The sequence below is a fragment of the Drosophila melanogaster genome, chromosome 2L (genome assembly GCF_000001215.4).
Source record: "Drosophila melanogaster chromosome 2L".
NCBI classification, from domain to species: Eukaryota; Metazoa; Arthropoda; class Insecta; order Diptera; family Drosophilidae; genus Drosophila; species Drosophila melanogaster.
Window position 1 is genome coordinate 14,923,969 of NT_033779.5, and position 16,658 is coordinate 14,940,626.

The 16,658-nt window shown below is 42.8% G+C and overlaps 2 protein-coding genes across 4 annotated transcripts in view; one reads left to right on the forward strand and one right to left on the reverse strand.

Annotated features, from left to right (window-relative positions):
• The window catches only part of side-II (sidestep II), a 64,812-nt gene that overhangs the window by 16,480 nt on the left and 31,674 nt on the right, over nt 1-16,658 (reverse strand). For 2 of the 3 annotated variants that reach the window (NM_001299017.1, NM_001014485.5), the window contains exons 4-9: nt 14,943-15,060; nt 12,763-12,847; nt 12,538-12,651; nt 11,919-12,122; nt 10,901-11,046; nt 8,546-8,690 (exon numbers count right to left, since the gene is read on the reverse strand). In NM_001299017.1, the coding sequence (NP_001285946.1) occupies nt 8,546-8,690; nt 10,901-11,046; nt 11,919-12,122; nt 12,538-12,651; nt 12,763-12,847; nt 14,943-15,060 (812 nt within the window). Of the gene's footprint in view, nt 1-8,545; nt 8,691-10,900; nt 11,047-11,918; nt 12,123-12,537; nt 12,652-12,762; nt 12,857-14,942; nt 15,061-16,658 lie in introns of all 3 variants that reach the window. The other variant, NM_001414093.1, reaches the window with a different exon arrangement.
• CG3491 (uncharacterized protein) lies at nt 622-6,597 on the forward strand. Its single transcript, NM_135887.3, has 3 exons — nt 622-4,451; nt 4,512-5,691; nt 5,748-6,597. Exons 1-3 carry the CDS (start codon nt 767-769, stop codon nt 6,286-6,288), a joined length of 5,406 nt encoding a protein of 1,801 aa, NP_609731.1. The 5' UTR covers nt 622-766; the 3' UTR covers nt 6,289-6,597.

Consider the following 16,658-nt stretch of genomic DNA (forward strand, 5'->3'; position numbering starts at 1 on the left):
CAGCAAGGGTGGCATTTCACCGCCGCCCACTTGTGTAGGCCCCTCGTTTCTCAGAGTCTGCCAATCAGGCAAAGTGCCCAAAGGGCTGTGAAAACTCTTTCGCTGGAAAAGTCGCGTCGCGCATTTCCGCACACATGTTGCAGGCCATTTTTGTGATTATCATTTACCGTTCCACCACGGATACCCTTGCCCCGCAATCTCCCGACAAACTCGTTTCTTTGGCCCAAAACGACCATCGATCGATGGCGGAGCGGAAGTTGCTCAGAATTTATGTGCCACCGTGGGCTGTTGTATTATGCCAACTGACACACGGGATTTGCCAGGGCTGCAAATATTAAAGATATTTTGGCAACGTAAGACATGAAACTTTTTCTACCATATTTAAATTGGTTGCAGCAATTCAATCAATTGAGCACTCATAAATTATAAGCACATTCTTTTGGGCCAATCCAATTATGCACATATTTTTTTGAATAATACTTGTATTAAAATTTGAAAATAAATACTAAGCAACTCTTTTATAACCTAAAAAAAATAAATTTGTTGCCAGCATTTATCGAGCTGGCATTGAGCTGCCCTCTTAATCAACTTAATAGGCTGTGCGAAATTAGGAAACACTATAGTCGCACGAAATAGCAAAATTTTACTCAGTCGATGAGATTGCTTTCGCCAGTACAAGTCGGCAGTTTTAATTATAAATCACAAAAAATTACAAACTAAAAAAAAAAAACAAGTTATCCAAATCTGTGATTGTGAATCCTGCAAAATGCCGTGTAAGAGAAGGACAACTAGTGCCCGACCAACAGCCAGAGCTCGAGAGATCGAAGAGGAGCAAGAGGTCCACGCCAAAATAAGGTCATATTCACGTTCCAGGGCGACAACATTGAAGGCATCAAGCGAGGCCATCAATCGCGACGTTTCACATCCAACCAGCAATAAGAAATGTGAAACCAATCTGAATTCCAAAAATGTTTCGCAAAAAGGACAAAAGTCACAGCTAATGACAGAAAGCGCTGGGAAATTTGATTCGGAGACAAAGAGAAAACGGCAGGCGACAGTCAGTGGTTCCAAGTCCCAACTTTTGGACGAGTTAGCGAGTGATTCAGATAATTATGTCAAGCAACTTCGAACGTTTTTGCGAAGTACGTCAAATACGGACGATGAACAAAAGAGGGATTCACCTGCACGGCAAAGCCGTTCTAGATCAAGACGCAGATGTACACAAAAAAATGAAAATCTCGATGAACCGGATCAAAATACAATTTTTAAAAAACCGGAAGTTTCTTCCAAAATAAATTTGGAAAAACATAACCAGAGGACTTCAACGGATAAAGAAAAGCAATATAAAGGTCAGAAACTAAATTCCTCCATTGAATCGATTTTGAATGTTTATGATGAGTTACCATCACATTCGGACAATCAAGCTTTAAACTTAAGCCAAAAACGTAATAATGCCTGGACTACGAAGTTGCCTGAGAGCAGTCCAAAAAATATACCGAAGAAGAATTTCGATTCAAAGTCTAGCGATTTAGAAGAGGCCGAAGAGAAAACATATTTAAAACGTCAGTCTGAGAGGAATTTTTATTCAGGTTACCGTTCGGAGTCTGAAGGGACAAATATCACGCCGGCTAAACGTTCTAAAGCTCAAATCAACTCAATACCTAAACTAGAGTACAGTACTACGTACGGCCAGGCTCAGAATTTAGTCGTGTCGGAAAACGCTAACATAACACAAAAGCCGAGTTCAGATATAAAATCGCGTTATCGTTCGACTGAGTATAATCAGATTAACAAGCCAGATTCTCAACAGCCCATCAACTATGCCCATCAGAAGGAAGAAACAATAGATAGGCGTCGTGAAATGCACATGAGAAAGGAACATCAATATGTAGATAATCACCTGAACAACCCGGCACAAAATAAGCCCGATCGTACTGTAAGTTTTTTAGAAATGCTCTCTCAGGCCGAAGCTAAAAAAGAAAGTAATCAAGGTGCTAAAAAGCCAACGGTTAATAAAGTTTCTAACGTTTCTCAATATCTAATCGATCTTGGCTTTACTGCCGGTAGCCCTAACCACGATAGCAATAGCAATGATGGTAACGATGAGCAAGACAATATTGATAGGCGCCTGAATGCTGATCTAGATTCTTTATTTACGACTGATGAGCTGGCATGTCCACCTCCACCTCCACTAGCAAAGATTCCAACAAATCTGACAGTTGAAAGACCACATTCTCGGCTATCGGATCCCAAGAAAATAGAATCTGATATAGATGCACGCCTCCAGGCGGAACTGGATTCTCTACCCATGGTAGCGGTACCAGCTGACGAGAATATAGAACCATTAGGTAAAACTGACCAACACTTTTCAGTACCTACAAACAAGAACTTGTCGGAGAACAAAGCTTTTCCGAAACCGAATCAGGTATGCATTCCTCCACAACCAGCTATTCCTCCACAACCAGCCATTCCTCCAGCACCAGCCTATTGTATGGCCAACAAAACCATGGATACAGGAATGTCTAGCGTTGTTCAGATGGCTAATAATCCGCTTGCTTCAACTCAGCATCACGCCTTGCCACAAGTGCCGATAGTCACGCGACTTAAGGTTGATCAGGGTGAGGATGTATCCGTCAAATTTACCACCGGTCTGGATGGACTAATTACCAATGTGCAATTGCTGCCATCAACGATGGCAATGGGTCAGCCAACAGTGAAGGCCACCGAATTAGAAAGCTTTACGGCCCAGCAACTGAATATGTTATTACAAAGTGGACATCCCTACCTGTCCTTGCCCATGACTAACTCTGGAGTTCCAGGTGCCGTGCTACAGGAAACGTTACAGACCAAAGATGCAGGATTTCCATCTGAACAAGCGGTCGAAGATGAGGAGGTTGACTATGAGGAAATAGGGGTGGCCGACACCTTTGCAGCTTACTGGCCCAGCAAACTGAAGTTTGGAAGAGCCCATCCCGATCCCGTGGTGGAAACGGCCACTCTGTCATCCGTTGAGCTGCCCAATATAAACTATCAGTTGGCCCTGCCCTCGAAGACCACCGAATGTTTGAGTGCCCTGCAGCTGGAGGCAGTGGTCTATGCCTGTCAGGCTCACGAGCAGATCCTGCCAAGCGGAGATCGCGCTGGATTTCTGCTGGGCGATGGGGCTGGTGTGGGCAAAGGCCGCACCATTGCCGGCATTATTTTCGATAACTACCTGAAAGGGCGGAAACGTGCCCTTTGGGTCTCGGTCTCCAGTGACCTCAAGTTCGATGCAGAGCGGGATCTAGCCGATATAGGAGCCCACGAAAAGATCCGTGTAGCGACAATCAACAAGTTTAAATACAGCCCCATTGATTCCGAAGAAAATGAAAATTTCAAGCGCGGCGTGATATTTTGCACTTACACAGCTTTAATTGGAGAATCAATGACGACCAACTCGAAGTACAAGACTCGTTTTCGCCAGTTGACCAATTGGCTGGGCAAAAAGTTCGAAGGAGTGATCGTCTTTGATGAGTGCCACAAGGCCAAGAACCTAAGCCTGATGAATGTGGGTAAGTCCACCAAGACGGGAACGACTGTTCTGGATCTACAGAAACTGTTGCCAAACGCCAGAGTGGTCTATGCTTCAGCCACGGGAGCAAGTGAGCCCCGGAATATGGCCTATATGGTGAGATTGGGCCTGTGGGGTCCAGGTACCGCCTATCCAGAATTCTACGAATTTGTTAACGCCGTGGAGAAGCGCGGCATAGGAGCCATGGAAATCGTTGCCATGGACATGAAGCTAAGAGGTACTTACATAGCACGTCAACTTAGCTTCAAGGATGTGAGTTTTCGCATCGAGGAGGTGAACATGTCGAAGGAATTTCGCAAGAGCTATAATTTGTCTGCCGAACTCTGGGCTGACATACACAAGAAGTTCCAGAAGGCGTGTCGCCTAATGTGCGTCGAGAATAGGGTGCAGAAGATTATAACCTGTCAGTTCTGGTGCGCCCATCAGCGTTTCTTCAAGAACCTGTGCATTGCCTCCAAAGTGAATCACGTGGTCAAGATGACGCGGCAGGCGACACGAATGGGAAAGGCGGTGGTCATTGGCCTTCAATCTACTGGGGAGTCGCGTACCCTGGAGCATCTAGAACGTCATCATGGAAAGCTTAACAGCTTTGTGTCCACCGCAAAGATGATCATTCAGTCGTTTGTGGAAAAGCACTTCCCAGCTCCTAAACGCGACTCGTTTCATCATTTACTAAATACGGGTGAGTTTGAGCCGGAGGCACGTTCCCGCCCACCCAAACAGAAGAAGTCAAAAATGAATACCGATTGGGTTGAAGATGATATGGATGCCGAGGCGGGCGAAAGCGACATCGAGATGTACGAGAGAAGCTGTACTGCGGCTGTTGAGAAGATTAAGTCTGGACAAAAGCGGCGAGGACGACCGCCCAAGGCGGACAAAGGTATGTTGATCTAAGTGGTTTATTTTGAATAAATATTAATCATTTTAATCCCTTAACCAGTGGAGAAGATTACCATGCAGGAGCGCATCCTGGAGCATCTTTGCAATAATATGAGGGAACAGGATAACGAAGATGAATCCACAAACACTTCCGACAATACCAAGGTAAAGGTAAACATCACGGAGCGTGATGTAGAACGCTGTATAAACATGCGTGAGATGCTGCTGGAGAAAATCGATGTTCTGGGCAGGAAGTTGCCGCCCAACACGCTCGACAAACTAATCTCTGAACTGGGTGGCACCAATTTGGTGGCCGAGATGACAGGCCGTCGTGGAAGAGTGGTGCGAACGGAGTACGATGGGTATAAGTATGAGCCACGTTGTGAAAACGACTCCACTATGGACCTGGTCAATTATCGGGAGAAGCAACGCTTCATGGATGGCAGCAAGCACGTGGCCATCATCTCGGAGGCGGCCTCCAGTGGAATATCTTTACAGAGTGACAAGAGGGTTTCTAATCAGCGGCGCCGTCTGCACATCACTTTGGAACTCCCATGGAGTGCAGATCGGGCCATACAGCAATTTGGGCGCACCCATCGCTCCAATCAGGTCAATGCACCGGAATATGTATTTGTGATCACCGATCTGGCTGGTGAGCGTCGATTTGCATCCACGGTGGCCAAGAGACTGGAGAGCTTAGGAGCCCTTACCCAAGGCGATCGTCGTGCCACCGATGCCCGTGATCTCTCCCAGTTCAATATCGATAATAGCATCGGGCGCAGTGCCCTTGAGAATGTGATGCAACAGCTGACCAGCAATAAACCACTGGACCGGTCTCAAGTGCCTCAATCGTATAAGGGAAACTTCATATACGATTGTTGCGTGGCAATGGCCGGCGTGGGTATGATCAATGTGCGGGAGGAGAACAAGGTCAAGGTGTTCACCGTGGAGAAGGATAGTAATAATATCTCAAAGTTTCTAAACCGCATCCTTGGATGCCGGGTGGAAGTGCAAAATGCACTTTTTAAATTCTTTCTGGACAAGATGTACTCACTGATCATGCAAATGAAGCGCACAGGACGCTTCGATTTGGGGATTTTAGATCTGGATGCCCATGGAGCAAGTGTAAAATCCATCAAGCTGATGAGGTTCATTAGGAAGCACGCCACAGGAACGGCGGCCACCGAACTTCATACGGTGACAGTGGAACGTGGTATGTCCTTTGAGACAGCCCTAGCCAAGTGAGTTGAAATTTATATGGGTTAAGTGTATTTAACTAACTTATAAACTCCCATAGATACCGAAAGGAGGGCCAATACGAGCACGAAGGCTTCTATATTCTACAAAAGCGGCGCCAAAACAAGAACTCCGCAATTTTATGCCTGCAGGCACCGTCCAATTCATCGGATGTATCAAACGGAAAGATCAATTTGCAAATCTACCGACCCAATACAGGTCCCCAAGTGCGATTGGAGACACATGCCTCCATTTCATCACGATATGTGAAGGTAAGCCCGGAGGAGGCCCAAACATACTGGGTGCAGCAGTACGAATTGTGCTTGAATATGTGCTCACACCTCTACTGGAATCGGACCTGTCCAATGCCGACGGGCTGTGAAGTAGGACTCCGAATGCGTACCTATCACGTGCTCTCCGGGTTAATGCTACCGATTTGGGACCGGATCGAACTCATTATCGTAAATAGCGGACACAAGATCCAGATCATACGCATGAAGACCGATGCAAACAAGAAGATAGTGGGTACGGTGGTACCGCCTGCCGTCTACGATGACCTGGTGGCCGATTTGTCCACGGATTCCCTCGTGGAGAGCCATTAAAATGACACCGCCCAGTGTACGGCGAAGCGCACAGCACTTCTATTGCCACTTTAAAAATATCAACCGAAATTGTAGCATTCAATGCAATACATGTGGCGTAAGCTTTCGCTTTTTCAAAATGCCAAGCACGCTCCACCAGCTCCACCCAGGAGGAGCAGCACGCCCATGTTCCCGGCAATAAACAATGGCCACAGAAGCACATACGGGAAGACACTTACAGCTCGTCTGCGTGCGTATGTGATTCATATGTATTGTCTGCTGCGCTGCGGAGTGAGCTTCGCATACACTAAAAAAAAAATAAAGCTACCCAAAAAAAAATCGTCTTGTTTTTTAATATATTGTATTATGTAAATTGCAAAGGTAATTGGAAGGGGTTGTCAATCACAGCCAGTAGAATGGCTTAAATTTAATTTAAATTAATAATTATGAATGAAATGAAACTTGTTACTTTATTTAACCGCAGTGCTCTTTCTTTTCCAATCCTGCGCTCTTTGGGGGATGTCTGTGATTGCATTCCATGTTTTGTCTTGTTGCCATTGCTAGGAGACCAACTAAGGCTGCCCCGCTCGGTTACATTATAAATTTTAAAACGACCCAGTCGCTTGCACCCTGCCACACATGCGAGATATAAACAAAATTATACAAAGGGGAGGGAAGGATTGTGGCGCATGAGATGGGCAACGCGTGGCATAAACCATGACCAAATGGCCTTGGCAAATGTCGTGCCTAAGGAGCCAAAACGCAGTTGGCATAATAACTCACGCGTGATGCAGATATCGTATTCCAACAGCACTGGCAACAACAACAAAGACATAAAGATGCCGAGGCATATAAATTCAGTTGTTATCTAAATAAGAACAAACTGTTATTTATCTGGCCATAAGGGTATGTAAGGATCTCTAATGAAGTTATAGCCAACAATATTTGCAAATTTCAGTTTTCCTAATCCTTTTTTTTTAAGTAAACCCATGTTATTGGTCTTGAATGATTGTAAGCTCTAATCTGATCATAATTTGATTTCTTTTCTGTAGGACATCAAAGTCTTAAATAAATAAGCAAGTTTAAAAGAACTTCGCAAGCCTGCCCCAACAGAAGAATTTTTTTAAAAACACAAACATTTGGGCGCACATTTATGTGTATGTGGCTACGTGCCGATCATAAAGTTTATTTGCGCCAACGTAGCAACAAACACAACACCGTAAGGACGGTACAAAGCACCGTCAATTGCTATAACGTGAGCAAAAACAAACAAATAAAAAATAATATTCTAAAACATAAAATATGAGCCTGCAAAGTATGTGTGGGGCATAAAAAATATAATCATATTACGCCTATACACACAGCCAAACGCAAAAACACACAAACGTACTTTTTTCTTTTGGGCGTAAGCGAAACTGTTCAGCGGAGGCGTGGCAACCTCTTTCAGATTGAAGTAAAGAAAATATTCATATTTTAAGAAATGAAAAGCAAAGAAACGCTATTACGTGATGCCCTTGGAAACAGGAAAAATAAAATGGGGAACAGAACGGAGTACGAAAAATGTTGACTGTGGCATACATGGCGGATACGGAACGCCATTGAGTTCGATTCATTTTCCCTATCCGGCACTTTTGTTTCACACTTTACGATGTCCGCAGTACTTCCCAGTTGGTTATTTCAGTGCTGTGGAATACGAATTAAAGTGGCTTAAAGTGGAAATTACAATTATTGGGAGATTTTGTTCATTCTGCAGGTAAAATCTGTGCGTGGCGAAAGCATTTCGGATTCAGTTTCAGATCTACACTTTAGGTCTACTTTGCAAAGTTATTTTTTATTTATTTTTATTGAAACGGGGCCACAGCTAAAGTCCTTCATTTAATTTAAGCGACTGCCATACATTTTGTTAGCCCACATATTTCATTTGTGCCTGTGGAGCCCCTCCTGGCCACCACGAACGCTACAGTGTTTTGGCCCTTTGGCAAATTATTCACAATTTGTCATTTGTCTTTGATTTATTTGCATTTTAAAGGCTTTCAACGGCAGCGATGGTGATGGCGACATCGCCGCCGTAATAAATTTCGGCCTGGTCTGGTTCTGAACCAGGCCCAGGACTGTCTACCTTTTGGTAGCTGTCGGCAATTCCTTTGCTTGCCCCCCGCTTTCTTTCTTTTCCCTTTTGGTTTCTTCGGTTTTTGCCCAGCGCTTCCTTCGGGAAGCCTTCATTTGCCACTTCCATTTCACTCATACTTTAGACTTAAGCACAATTTGTAATACTTACAAACGACATTCAATTTCCACATGGTCTCCAAATACAGGCCATTCACATTTGGATTTTCCGCACGGCATGTTATCGATTTGCCATCGTCGTCTGTGGTCGGCACAAAGCTCAGCTCGGAGCGTGTCGAGTTCTTTGATATGTCGTCCTGCAAACAAAAAAAAGGACACAAGAAAATAAGGTAAATCACAAAAAATGTAAGAAAATGTTGCTGCATTAATTAAGTTTTCCCGCCAGCCAGTGCCTAAGACCCTGGCTAAGACCTTGCCTTGAGGAAAAGTTGGTTGTCCTTCTGTTTTTTGCGTGCAAATTTGTCGAAATATTTTATGTTTGCAATTTAAAATTTATTGGAATGTTTGTTCGGGTTTTATGTGTGCTCCACGTGTGGGTGGTTGTCTTCGTGAGTGTGTGTGTTTTGGGGTATTATAAATTTAATGGCAGACAGGGACACCAACAACAGGCGTCACACAATTAGTCGATGCTCCAACCTCCGCCATATAGTTGGTATGGCCATAAAGTGTTTTTCCCCCATCCCTCGCCATGTGGCTCGCTTTGTTAGCACTTTACACATGGCTCAAATCGCTCCAAGGCAAGGCATTTGCCAGATATGTGATTTGGTGTTCGGGTTATTTGGTGGTGGGGTGTTAAAGTGCCGGCAGTTAGCGGGAATATAAATCCTTGTCTTTAGGGGGCGAAATATGATCGATTGGATTTAATTTGAAACAATTTGGGGTCACTTTACGGGGATGAATATAGCGTGACGATTTCAGCACTCTAAGAAATATAGCAAATGTAACCAAAGCCTAATGGACTGAATTGAGTATGCGAAATCACAATTCACATAAAAAATAAACTTTGGCGTGGTATCCAGCTTAACTTTTTAATTAATCAGTAAATAGAATTTTTTAGAACCTCCGGCGTTTTTAAGGACCTCCATAAACTGTATCAGTTTAATATTGAAAAAATTTCCATTTTTTAACATGCTCGTTCCCTTTGCACAAGCTATTTCAATTCATGGGCCAAACTTCTCAATTAGACCGTCTGCGGGGCTTTGATTAATGCCTGAGGCTTCCACAGCTAAAACACTCCGCCTGATCCCACCCACAACTTGGCAAAAGGAGGCAGACACAGACATATATTAGAAACCCCAAAGTAGGGTACGAAAAGGCATGTAAAACATGTGGGATGGCAGGACCGAGGACATCAGACAGCGGCATATGGGCAGAGGAATCGGGACCTGTGCCGCATTACGGCAACTTTATGCTATACATGAAAACTACTGAAAAACATTTCCGGTCTTTAAAACATTGGTTGGCCCAGGAGCTGGCCAAAACGGCAAAGCAATCAGCGTATATGCATATAAGCGGATAGACATGGACATAAACAACAGCCCAGACCGTAGAGGCCCGGGTTAGGATATAGCTAACCAGGACTCGACTCGGCTCGACTCAACTCGAGGTCCCGACACACAAAAATGAATTGCAACAAAATTGCGCCAAAACTCCCATAAATTTGTCCAAAGTTGAAGAGAAAAAAAAAAGCAAAGGAAGAAAACAACAAACAGAAAAACTCGTTTTCACTACGAATGTTTTGGGATACCCTAACAAACGTGTTTAATTTTTCAAGAAAAATCGCTAAATTTATGTATCCTTTTTAAAAATGGTTTATATATGCAATAGATGGTTCATAGTTTACAATAACTAACTGAGAAATAAATAAAAAATAAATAAACATAGTCTTTCAATTTATCTAACTTATAAAATATATAATGCATTTAAGACATGTTTAGAAGACTTAAGCAAAATAACTTTAAAAACTATGGTGAAACCTGAAACTGAGTTTAGTTTGCTGGACAGAAAGCAGTCGTTGAAAGGGTACAAACAAAAAAAAAGAAAAGTGGGTGGGCCAAAGCAAAATGCAAAGCGAACTAGAATCGTTTGTGTATTGTGGAGTTTATATCACATTATCTGTGTTTATTCTAACCAAGTTGTGGGGTTGGCTGGGGGGCACTGGACTAGGACCCAGCTGCGAATGTGAACCACGCCCAGGGACAACAAGTGGGTGGTGGTCTGTAGTTCTGGTTCTGGTTCTGTCTGTCTCTGCACTATGGTATCCAACCGACTTTGGACAGGGTACGTGGGTGGGTCAGGAGTTACGAGCTCCGTTTGTTTGGCATGACTGTGCAAACACAATAAGTTATCGAGCTGAACGTGAGTCAGTCAACAGCAGCATGGAACCGGAGGCAGGGACAGAAACAGCCAACTAGCTGCGTCAATTGCGGTCACTCCACTCCATCGAAAGTTCCTTCATAGCTATACATGCATCCAAATATATATGTATGTATATACTTCCACTAACCTTTGTGCGTCGTAATTGCCGTTTTCCCTTGTACCAGGTGATGATGGCATTTGGCCGAGAGCCGGAGGATTCGCAGGACACCTCGTAGCGGCGATCGGCAATCATCGAGCTGGGCGGCTCCAGGATTTTCACAACCAAAGGCTTCACTGTAATTGGACAGGAAGAACATTCAATTCAATGCAATTGTAATTAAAACTGTTTACCATAATATTTCATGGTCTCATAATTGCAGTTCGTTTTGTAAGGCAATCATTTTGGACCCCCCCCCCCCCCCTTCCCGTTTACTTCGTACAAAGCTAGGGCTGTGTGCTCTATGCCCCACAGTATCAACAACAATTTGTGTCTATTACGACTCGACAGCTCTCAAGTGCTGCACTTCCTGGCTGGATTATGACTTTGTCCGGCCTTCCGATGCCGTGTCTGCTGCTCGTTGATGACTGGACTCCTTGAGCTCCTGCTGCATTGTGTTCCACCTGGATGGATGGATGGAGTGGACTGAGGCCACGGCCTTCTGCGAACACGAGGGCCTGACATTCGAGAGTTGACGCCCCCCATCGACTATGTTGTTTTCTCGTCAGTTGGCATATAATTATTTAATGGCCCTTATAATGCTACATTTAGCATTATGGCAAGTGTGCGTTGGCCGGAAAGTGATGCTAACGGCTTGGCCGCTTGAAATTTTGAATTTTCTTTAGCAGAAGGCCTTTAAATTAGAGCCTACATACATATTTATGAGCAAATCGATTTTTTTGTTTTAAATAATTTTGCACTCCGTTGTGCAATTTAGAATACAATTACATCAATCCGAAATTGGAAAATGTAGGCTAACAAAATATCCGAATATATTGGTAAAGATTTATGGAACAGGTATATATTTAGTGGAAATAATCTTTCGATTGCATCCTAACTTTTAGGTATTTAAGATATTGGTGCCAAGGTATTTCACAGGATGGTGGCTTTCCGTCCAATTTGTCCGACTTTTAACAAATATATTAGGGCAACAATCAACGCGACTTACAGTGCATATCCAGTATGAAGCTCTTCTCCTTGGGTTTATCTAATTGCGTATTCAGTGCCTGACATGTGAATACGGAATTCAAATCGTTGCGCTGCACCGATGGCCACAACAGACGGTTCTCGATAACATCGCCGGAATTGTGCTCGTTTTGATTGTCGACAAGCAGTCCATTTACGAGCCAACGGACTTGCGGTTGCGGCCGACCTATTGGAATACCAAAAACAAAAAAAAAACAAAAATAAAAAAGAAAGGGGGACAAGAAGTTAGTAAACTGGTTGTAAAAACGAAAAATGGTGCAAATTAAAAAGTCAAGCTTGAAAAAATACCACAAGCCAAGCCTGAGCCAAAAAGTAGTCCAACCCAAAAGCAGAGCACAGACTTTGTGATATTTTCATTTGCAGCACTTTTTCTTTGCTTTTTTGCCGGTCAAAGCTTTTAAGGAAATTAACAGGAAATTGTCTAGCCGAGCATACGGATATGGCTCGTATGGATGTATGTGGGTGTCTCTCTGTGTGTGTGTGTGTGTGTGTGGGCGAGTGTGTTTCTCTTGTGTGTATGTATGTGTGTATCGGAGTATTGGGGTTAAGTTCGTCTTTTGTAGTCAGTCAGCTTAACTTACCGCCCACCACACGACAAGTGATAACGATATCATCGCCCTCCTGCTTGGGCCCCAATTGAGTACCATTCAGCTGACGACCCCAACGGTCCATGATGATTGGCTGCTCCGGAAGTACTAAGGACAAACAGGATGGAGGAGAAAAACAACACAGATGGATGGGTTTTTCAATGGCACTCGAATCTCATGAATACAATTCGAAGGCTTCATTTTATGGGCAACACTCACTTATTACTGACAAATTGAAACGGAAACTTTGCGTTTGACTGGTGCGAAAATCCACACGACAACGGTAAATACCCTGATCATGTCGCTTGATATCCTGCAAAAATTGTAAGTTATTATTTGTGGATTTTGTGTTTTTATGCAAGTGAGTAAACGGAGAATTAGCATGCATACAATCAACCAGAAAAACTGGTTTCCCAACCGTATAATTTTCAATTATTGCATGACACTTGAGCTTTTGCGGTTTTCCCTCGTGTGGGCTTCAAATGCCAGACTAGAAGTTGTCGTTTGTCACATTGTCACAAGAGTCCTTATGGGCCTTTGCAAAACCTGTGTAGTTTTCAATAAATACAATTTTTCAGCATATTGTTCTCCCAGAGACTTTGCTCTTTTTGCTCGAATTCATTTACTTATTTAATAATTCAATTGAGCGAGGAAGGACTCCTTCCAATATTTTGTGATTTCTTCTTTTGTGATTTTTCTCTGCTGCTTAGAATTGAATCTCAAAATCTATGGTTGTTAATCCGCTTCTTTAAATATAATATTGCAGAAGTGATTCAGATACTACGCACATTCAATGCGGATTATTTTTTGACATTTTTCTAAGATGCAATCAGGTAAGGAGGATTTTTAATAATTCACATTTCAATTTTAAATAAATGCTAAGCAATTGAATTATAGATTTAATTTTTAACCGTTTTTCAGGAGCTACTCCTTTTTGTTGGTACAGTTAGGATTGAATAGATCAAGTTATTCATGCGTAAACTATTAATTACAAAATTCGTGAACAGATGACACCCAATGGAAATACGTATTCGTCCATTTAGTTTGATTCTCGATGCGTGAGCAGACTCTTTGACCTGCTTTACTTCTCTTTGAAAGCGAACACTATGAAGGGCTATTGATTATATGGGAAGTAGATAGCACCCATCCCCCTTATATATCCTAGACTCCTGTGTTTGCTACCCGCTTATAAATTGCTTCAAGTTAATTGGCTTGCAATTGAAACGCAATTAAAATTCATTTATAAGCTCAGACCCAAAGCCACGCCCCACACTCCGAGACCAATTTTAGCACATAATTCATAAATAACAATTTTTGCAGACTCCTTACATTTCGCACACCCTGCTAAACATTGCAAGGACTTTTCGCCTGGCGGATTTATGGTGGCCGACTCTTCGTGTGCATTTCACATTCATTTCGAAATGCAGCTCGTTAACGGAGTCCCCGAAAAACCCCCACATTTCCACCAAGCTGGCTGTTTATTGCTTAACTCACTTAAGACCTTAACTAAGTTGGCCTTTAAAAAGTCAAATGCCAGGGCAGAGACAAGCCCAGGGCAAGGAAATCCAAGGCGAGACGATGCGATACGACGAATTGAAGTAGCAAACACATTGCATAAGGACGAAGTACGGTGCGATATATATTTGTTGGTATGTATGTATGTATCTATGTATTGCATGACAGAAACGCTAAATCAAGTTATCTGTAAACATGCAAGACATTAATAAACATTTCGCGTGCGCCAGGCAATTTAACAACTTTTGATATCTAAATTTGTTTTTCACATTCCATTCAGCTCCTCGGCTCTTCTTCCATGTTTTCGCCATTGCTGCTTCCGCTAGTTGGTTGATTCTCTGTTTTTGGCCAAATCTGTACTTCTTCCTTTTTGATGTTTTTCGTACGCATTTCAGATTTTCATTAACTGTATAACAGTCACCGCTTCGTTGGAATTGTATCTCAAATTGCATTTGTCTGGCCAAGAAATGGGAAGACTTTAAGCCGAAATGTGCTATTCAAAATGAAACATTCACTTCCGATTTGTGTATATATATGTATTATATCAGGCCAACATGTTTAAATGGAAACACTTTGTGTTATTCCTATTCCTTTTTTCTGCATTAATTTTTCATTTTCTGGTTGGACATTTATTTATTTAAAATGTGCATTCATGCTAACAGTTTTTATATAGGCAAATAAGCATGACCAGTGGCCCAAAAAAAAGTCTGCAGAGAATGCATCCTTTCAGGTGCATTTCGATTGAATGCATTATTTAATTCCAGGTAATTTGAAATGTTAAATCCCCGCATTTATTTCATTATCAAGCAACAGCCCATCCGCCCCGCAGCACACTGAGCCAAATTAATGGGTACGGATTCACGATTCCCACGGTTAAATCTTACCTTAATTTCCAAGGTTGCTGGCTGCGAGTCAAAATGGAATTTGGCACGTGAGCCAAAAACCTCCGGGGCTGACCAATGTCGTGGCTGCTCCCGACTCTCCTTATCGCGCACATCGAAGCTGGGGGGTAGAGAAATAAAACAAAAAAAAACCGAGAAAAGAGATGAAAAACACACAAGCACATTAAATAACATGAAGCCTTGAAAAATGCCCCGCCCATGCTCCATTAATATTTAATGTGGGCGGGCAATGCGAATTAAATCAAGCCCCAAAATTTCGTCCAGCTCGGAAATTAATGAAATCCATAGCCAATATAATTCAACCTCAGCTCATGCCCGCGTTTTCCACACGCCTCTGAACTTTTCGCACGAAAATTAGCGTAATTTATTTTGGTTTGCTCATTAGGCTGGGTGGAAAATGCGATGGCGAACGGCGTTTGTGTGTAAGGCCTCTTGCCAAATGCAATTTATGTGCTGCAGATAAAAATTATTTTTTGTTTTGCTTTTCAAGCATTTTGCTCCTCAAATTGTTCTGCAGATTTAAGCCCCAGCACTGCATTTAATGGGCTAAGTTTCCAACTTTCCAAGTACTTCGGTATTTAAAAGACAATATACCTTGGAACGAGAGCCGTTGAAAATACATACAAAAAATGCAAATAAAAAAGATGCCATAGTTTATTAGGGCTATTTTTCGTAATTAAAGCATTTGTAAACTTTTTAAAATAAATAAATAAACATGATAAAAAGAGCACTGTCGGCTAAAATGCACACCCACTTTCAACGATTTCAATTGTGATTATAGTCACTTTAAGCAAATAACTTTAAATGTAAATAATTAAAATACGTGAAATATTTGCAACGTTACATTGGTTTTCATTTAATTTCATTAAAGCCAACTCTGTCAATTAACGTTTTTCGTTCCGGCCATTTCGGTTGGGAAAAAATTCGTATCCTCAAATTTAAAACCAGACTGAGGTCTCTCAATCAGAAGAGGTCCTTTTCAGCCACTCTGACCCGCTGTCTCTCTCTCTCTCCCTCTCTCGCTCTCTGCTTTCTGAATGGCTCTTTCGCTTTCTACCAAATTGTTGCTACTGCTGTTGCAATTCCAGCTGCGATTGCAGCCACTTTCGAATATTTCTGCGGCGAGCTGAGCGTTAAGCGCCCTTTTGTATGCAACACACAATAATTTATGCGGGAAGCCGTCGAACTTGCACTCGTTGCAAATGCAACAACTTAATTGCGCCACGGCCAGCAGCCGACTCAAGAGCAGAATGAGGGCCAAAACGCACCACCCGCCCCCCCCCCTGGGCCAACGTTAACCCAAATTTTAATCGCTGTTTTTTTTTTTTTTTATTTCTCGTCGTCCTTTGCGACGCCGTTTTAATTAAAAACTAAAAAACAGTTGCACTTTGCTTAAATGGCAGCAGAAGCGCGACAGAAGGAGAGCGTGTGCGAAAGCGAAATTGCAAAGCGAGTGCCCAAGTTAATAATAGTTCCACGGCAGCCTATGCAGCAAATGTTTATGCCTAAATAGTACGCAACGAACTGGGCTGCCAGTGACGCGACTGCATGCAAATTGAGTGTAATAAAAATGCACCGGCGGCTCCAGGAGGCGGTGCTGGAAACTAAGAAAAAAGGACGATGAGAACGGAACAGGATGTAAACTGCGCAGACTGATTGAATTTGGGAATACCCTAAAGGATAAGCGAGTTGCCGTTG

Excerpts from the sequence above, each read along its gene's own strand:
- CG3491 (NM_135887.3), top strand. The coding sequence starts at position 767 with ATGCCGTGTAAGAGAAGGACAACTAGTGCCCGACCAACAGCCAGAGCT. Across the intron at positions 4,452-4,511 it reads ACCGCCCAAGGCGGACAAAG|TGGAGAAGATTACCATGCAG; the intron begins GTATGTTGATCT and ends TCCCTTAACCAG. Across the intron at positions 5,692-5,747 it reads TTTGAGACAGCCCTAGCCAA|ATACCGAAAGGAGGGCCAAT; the intron begins GTGAGTTGAAAT and ends AAACTCCCATAG.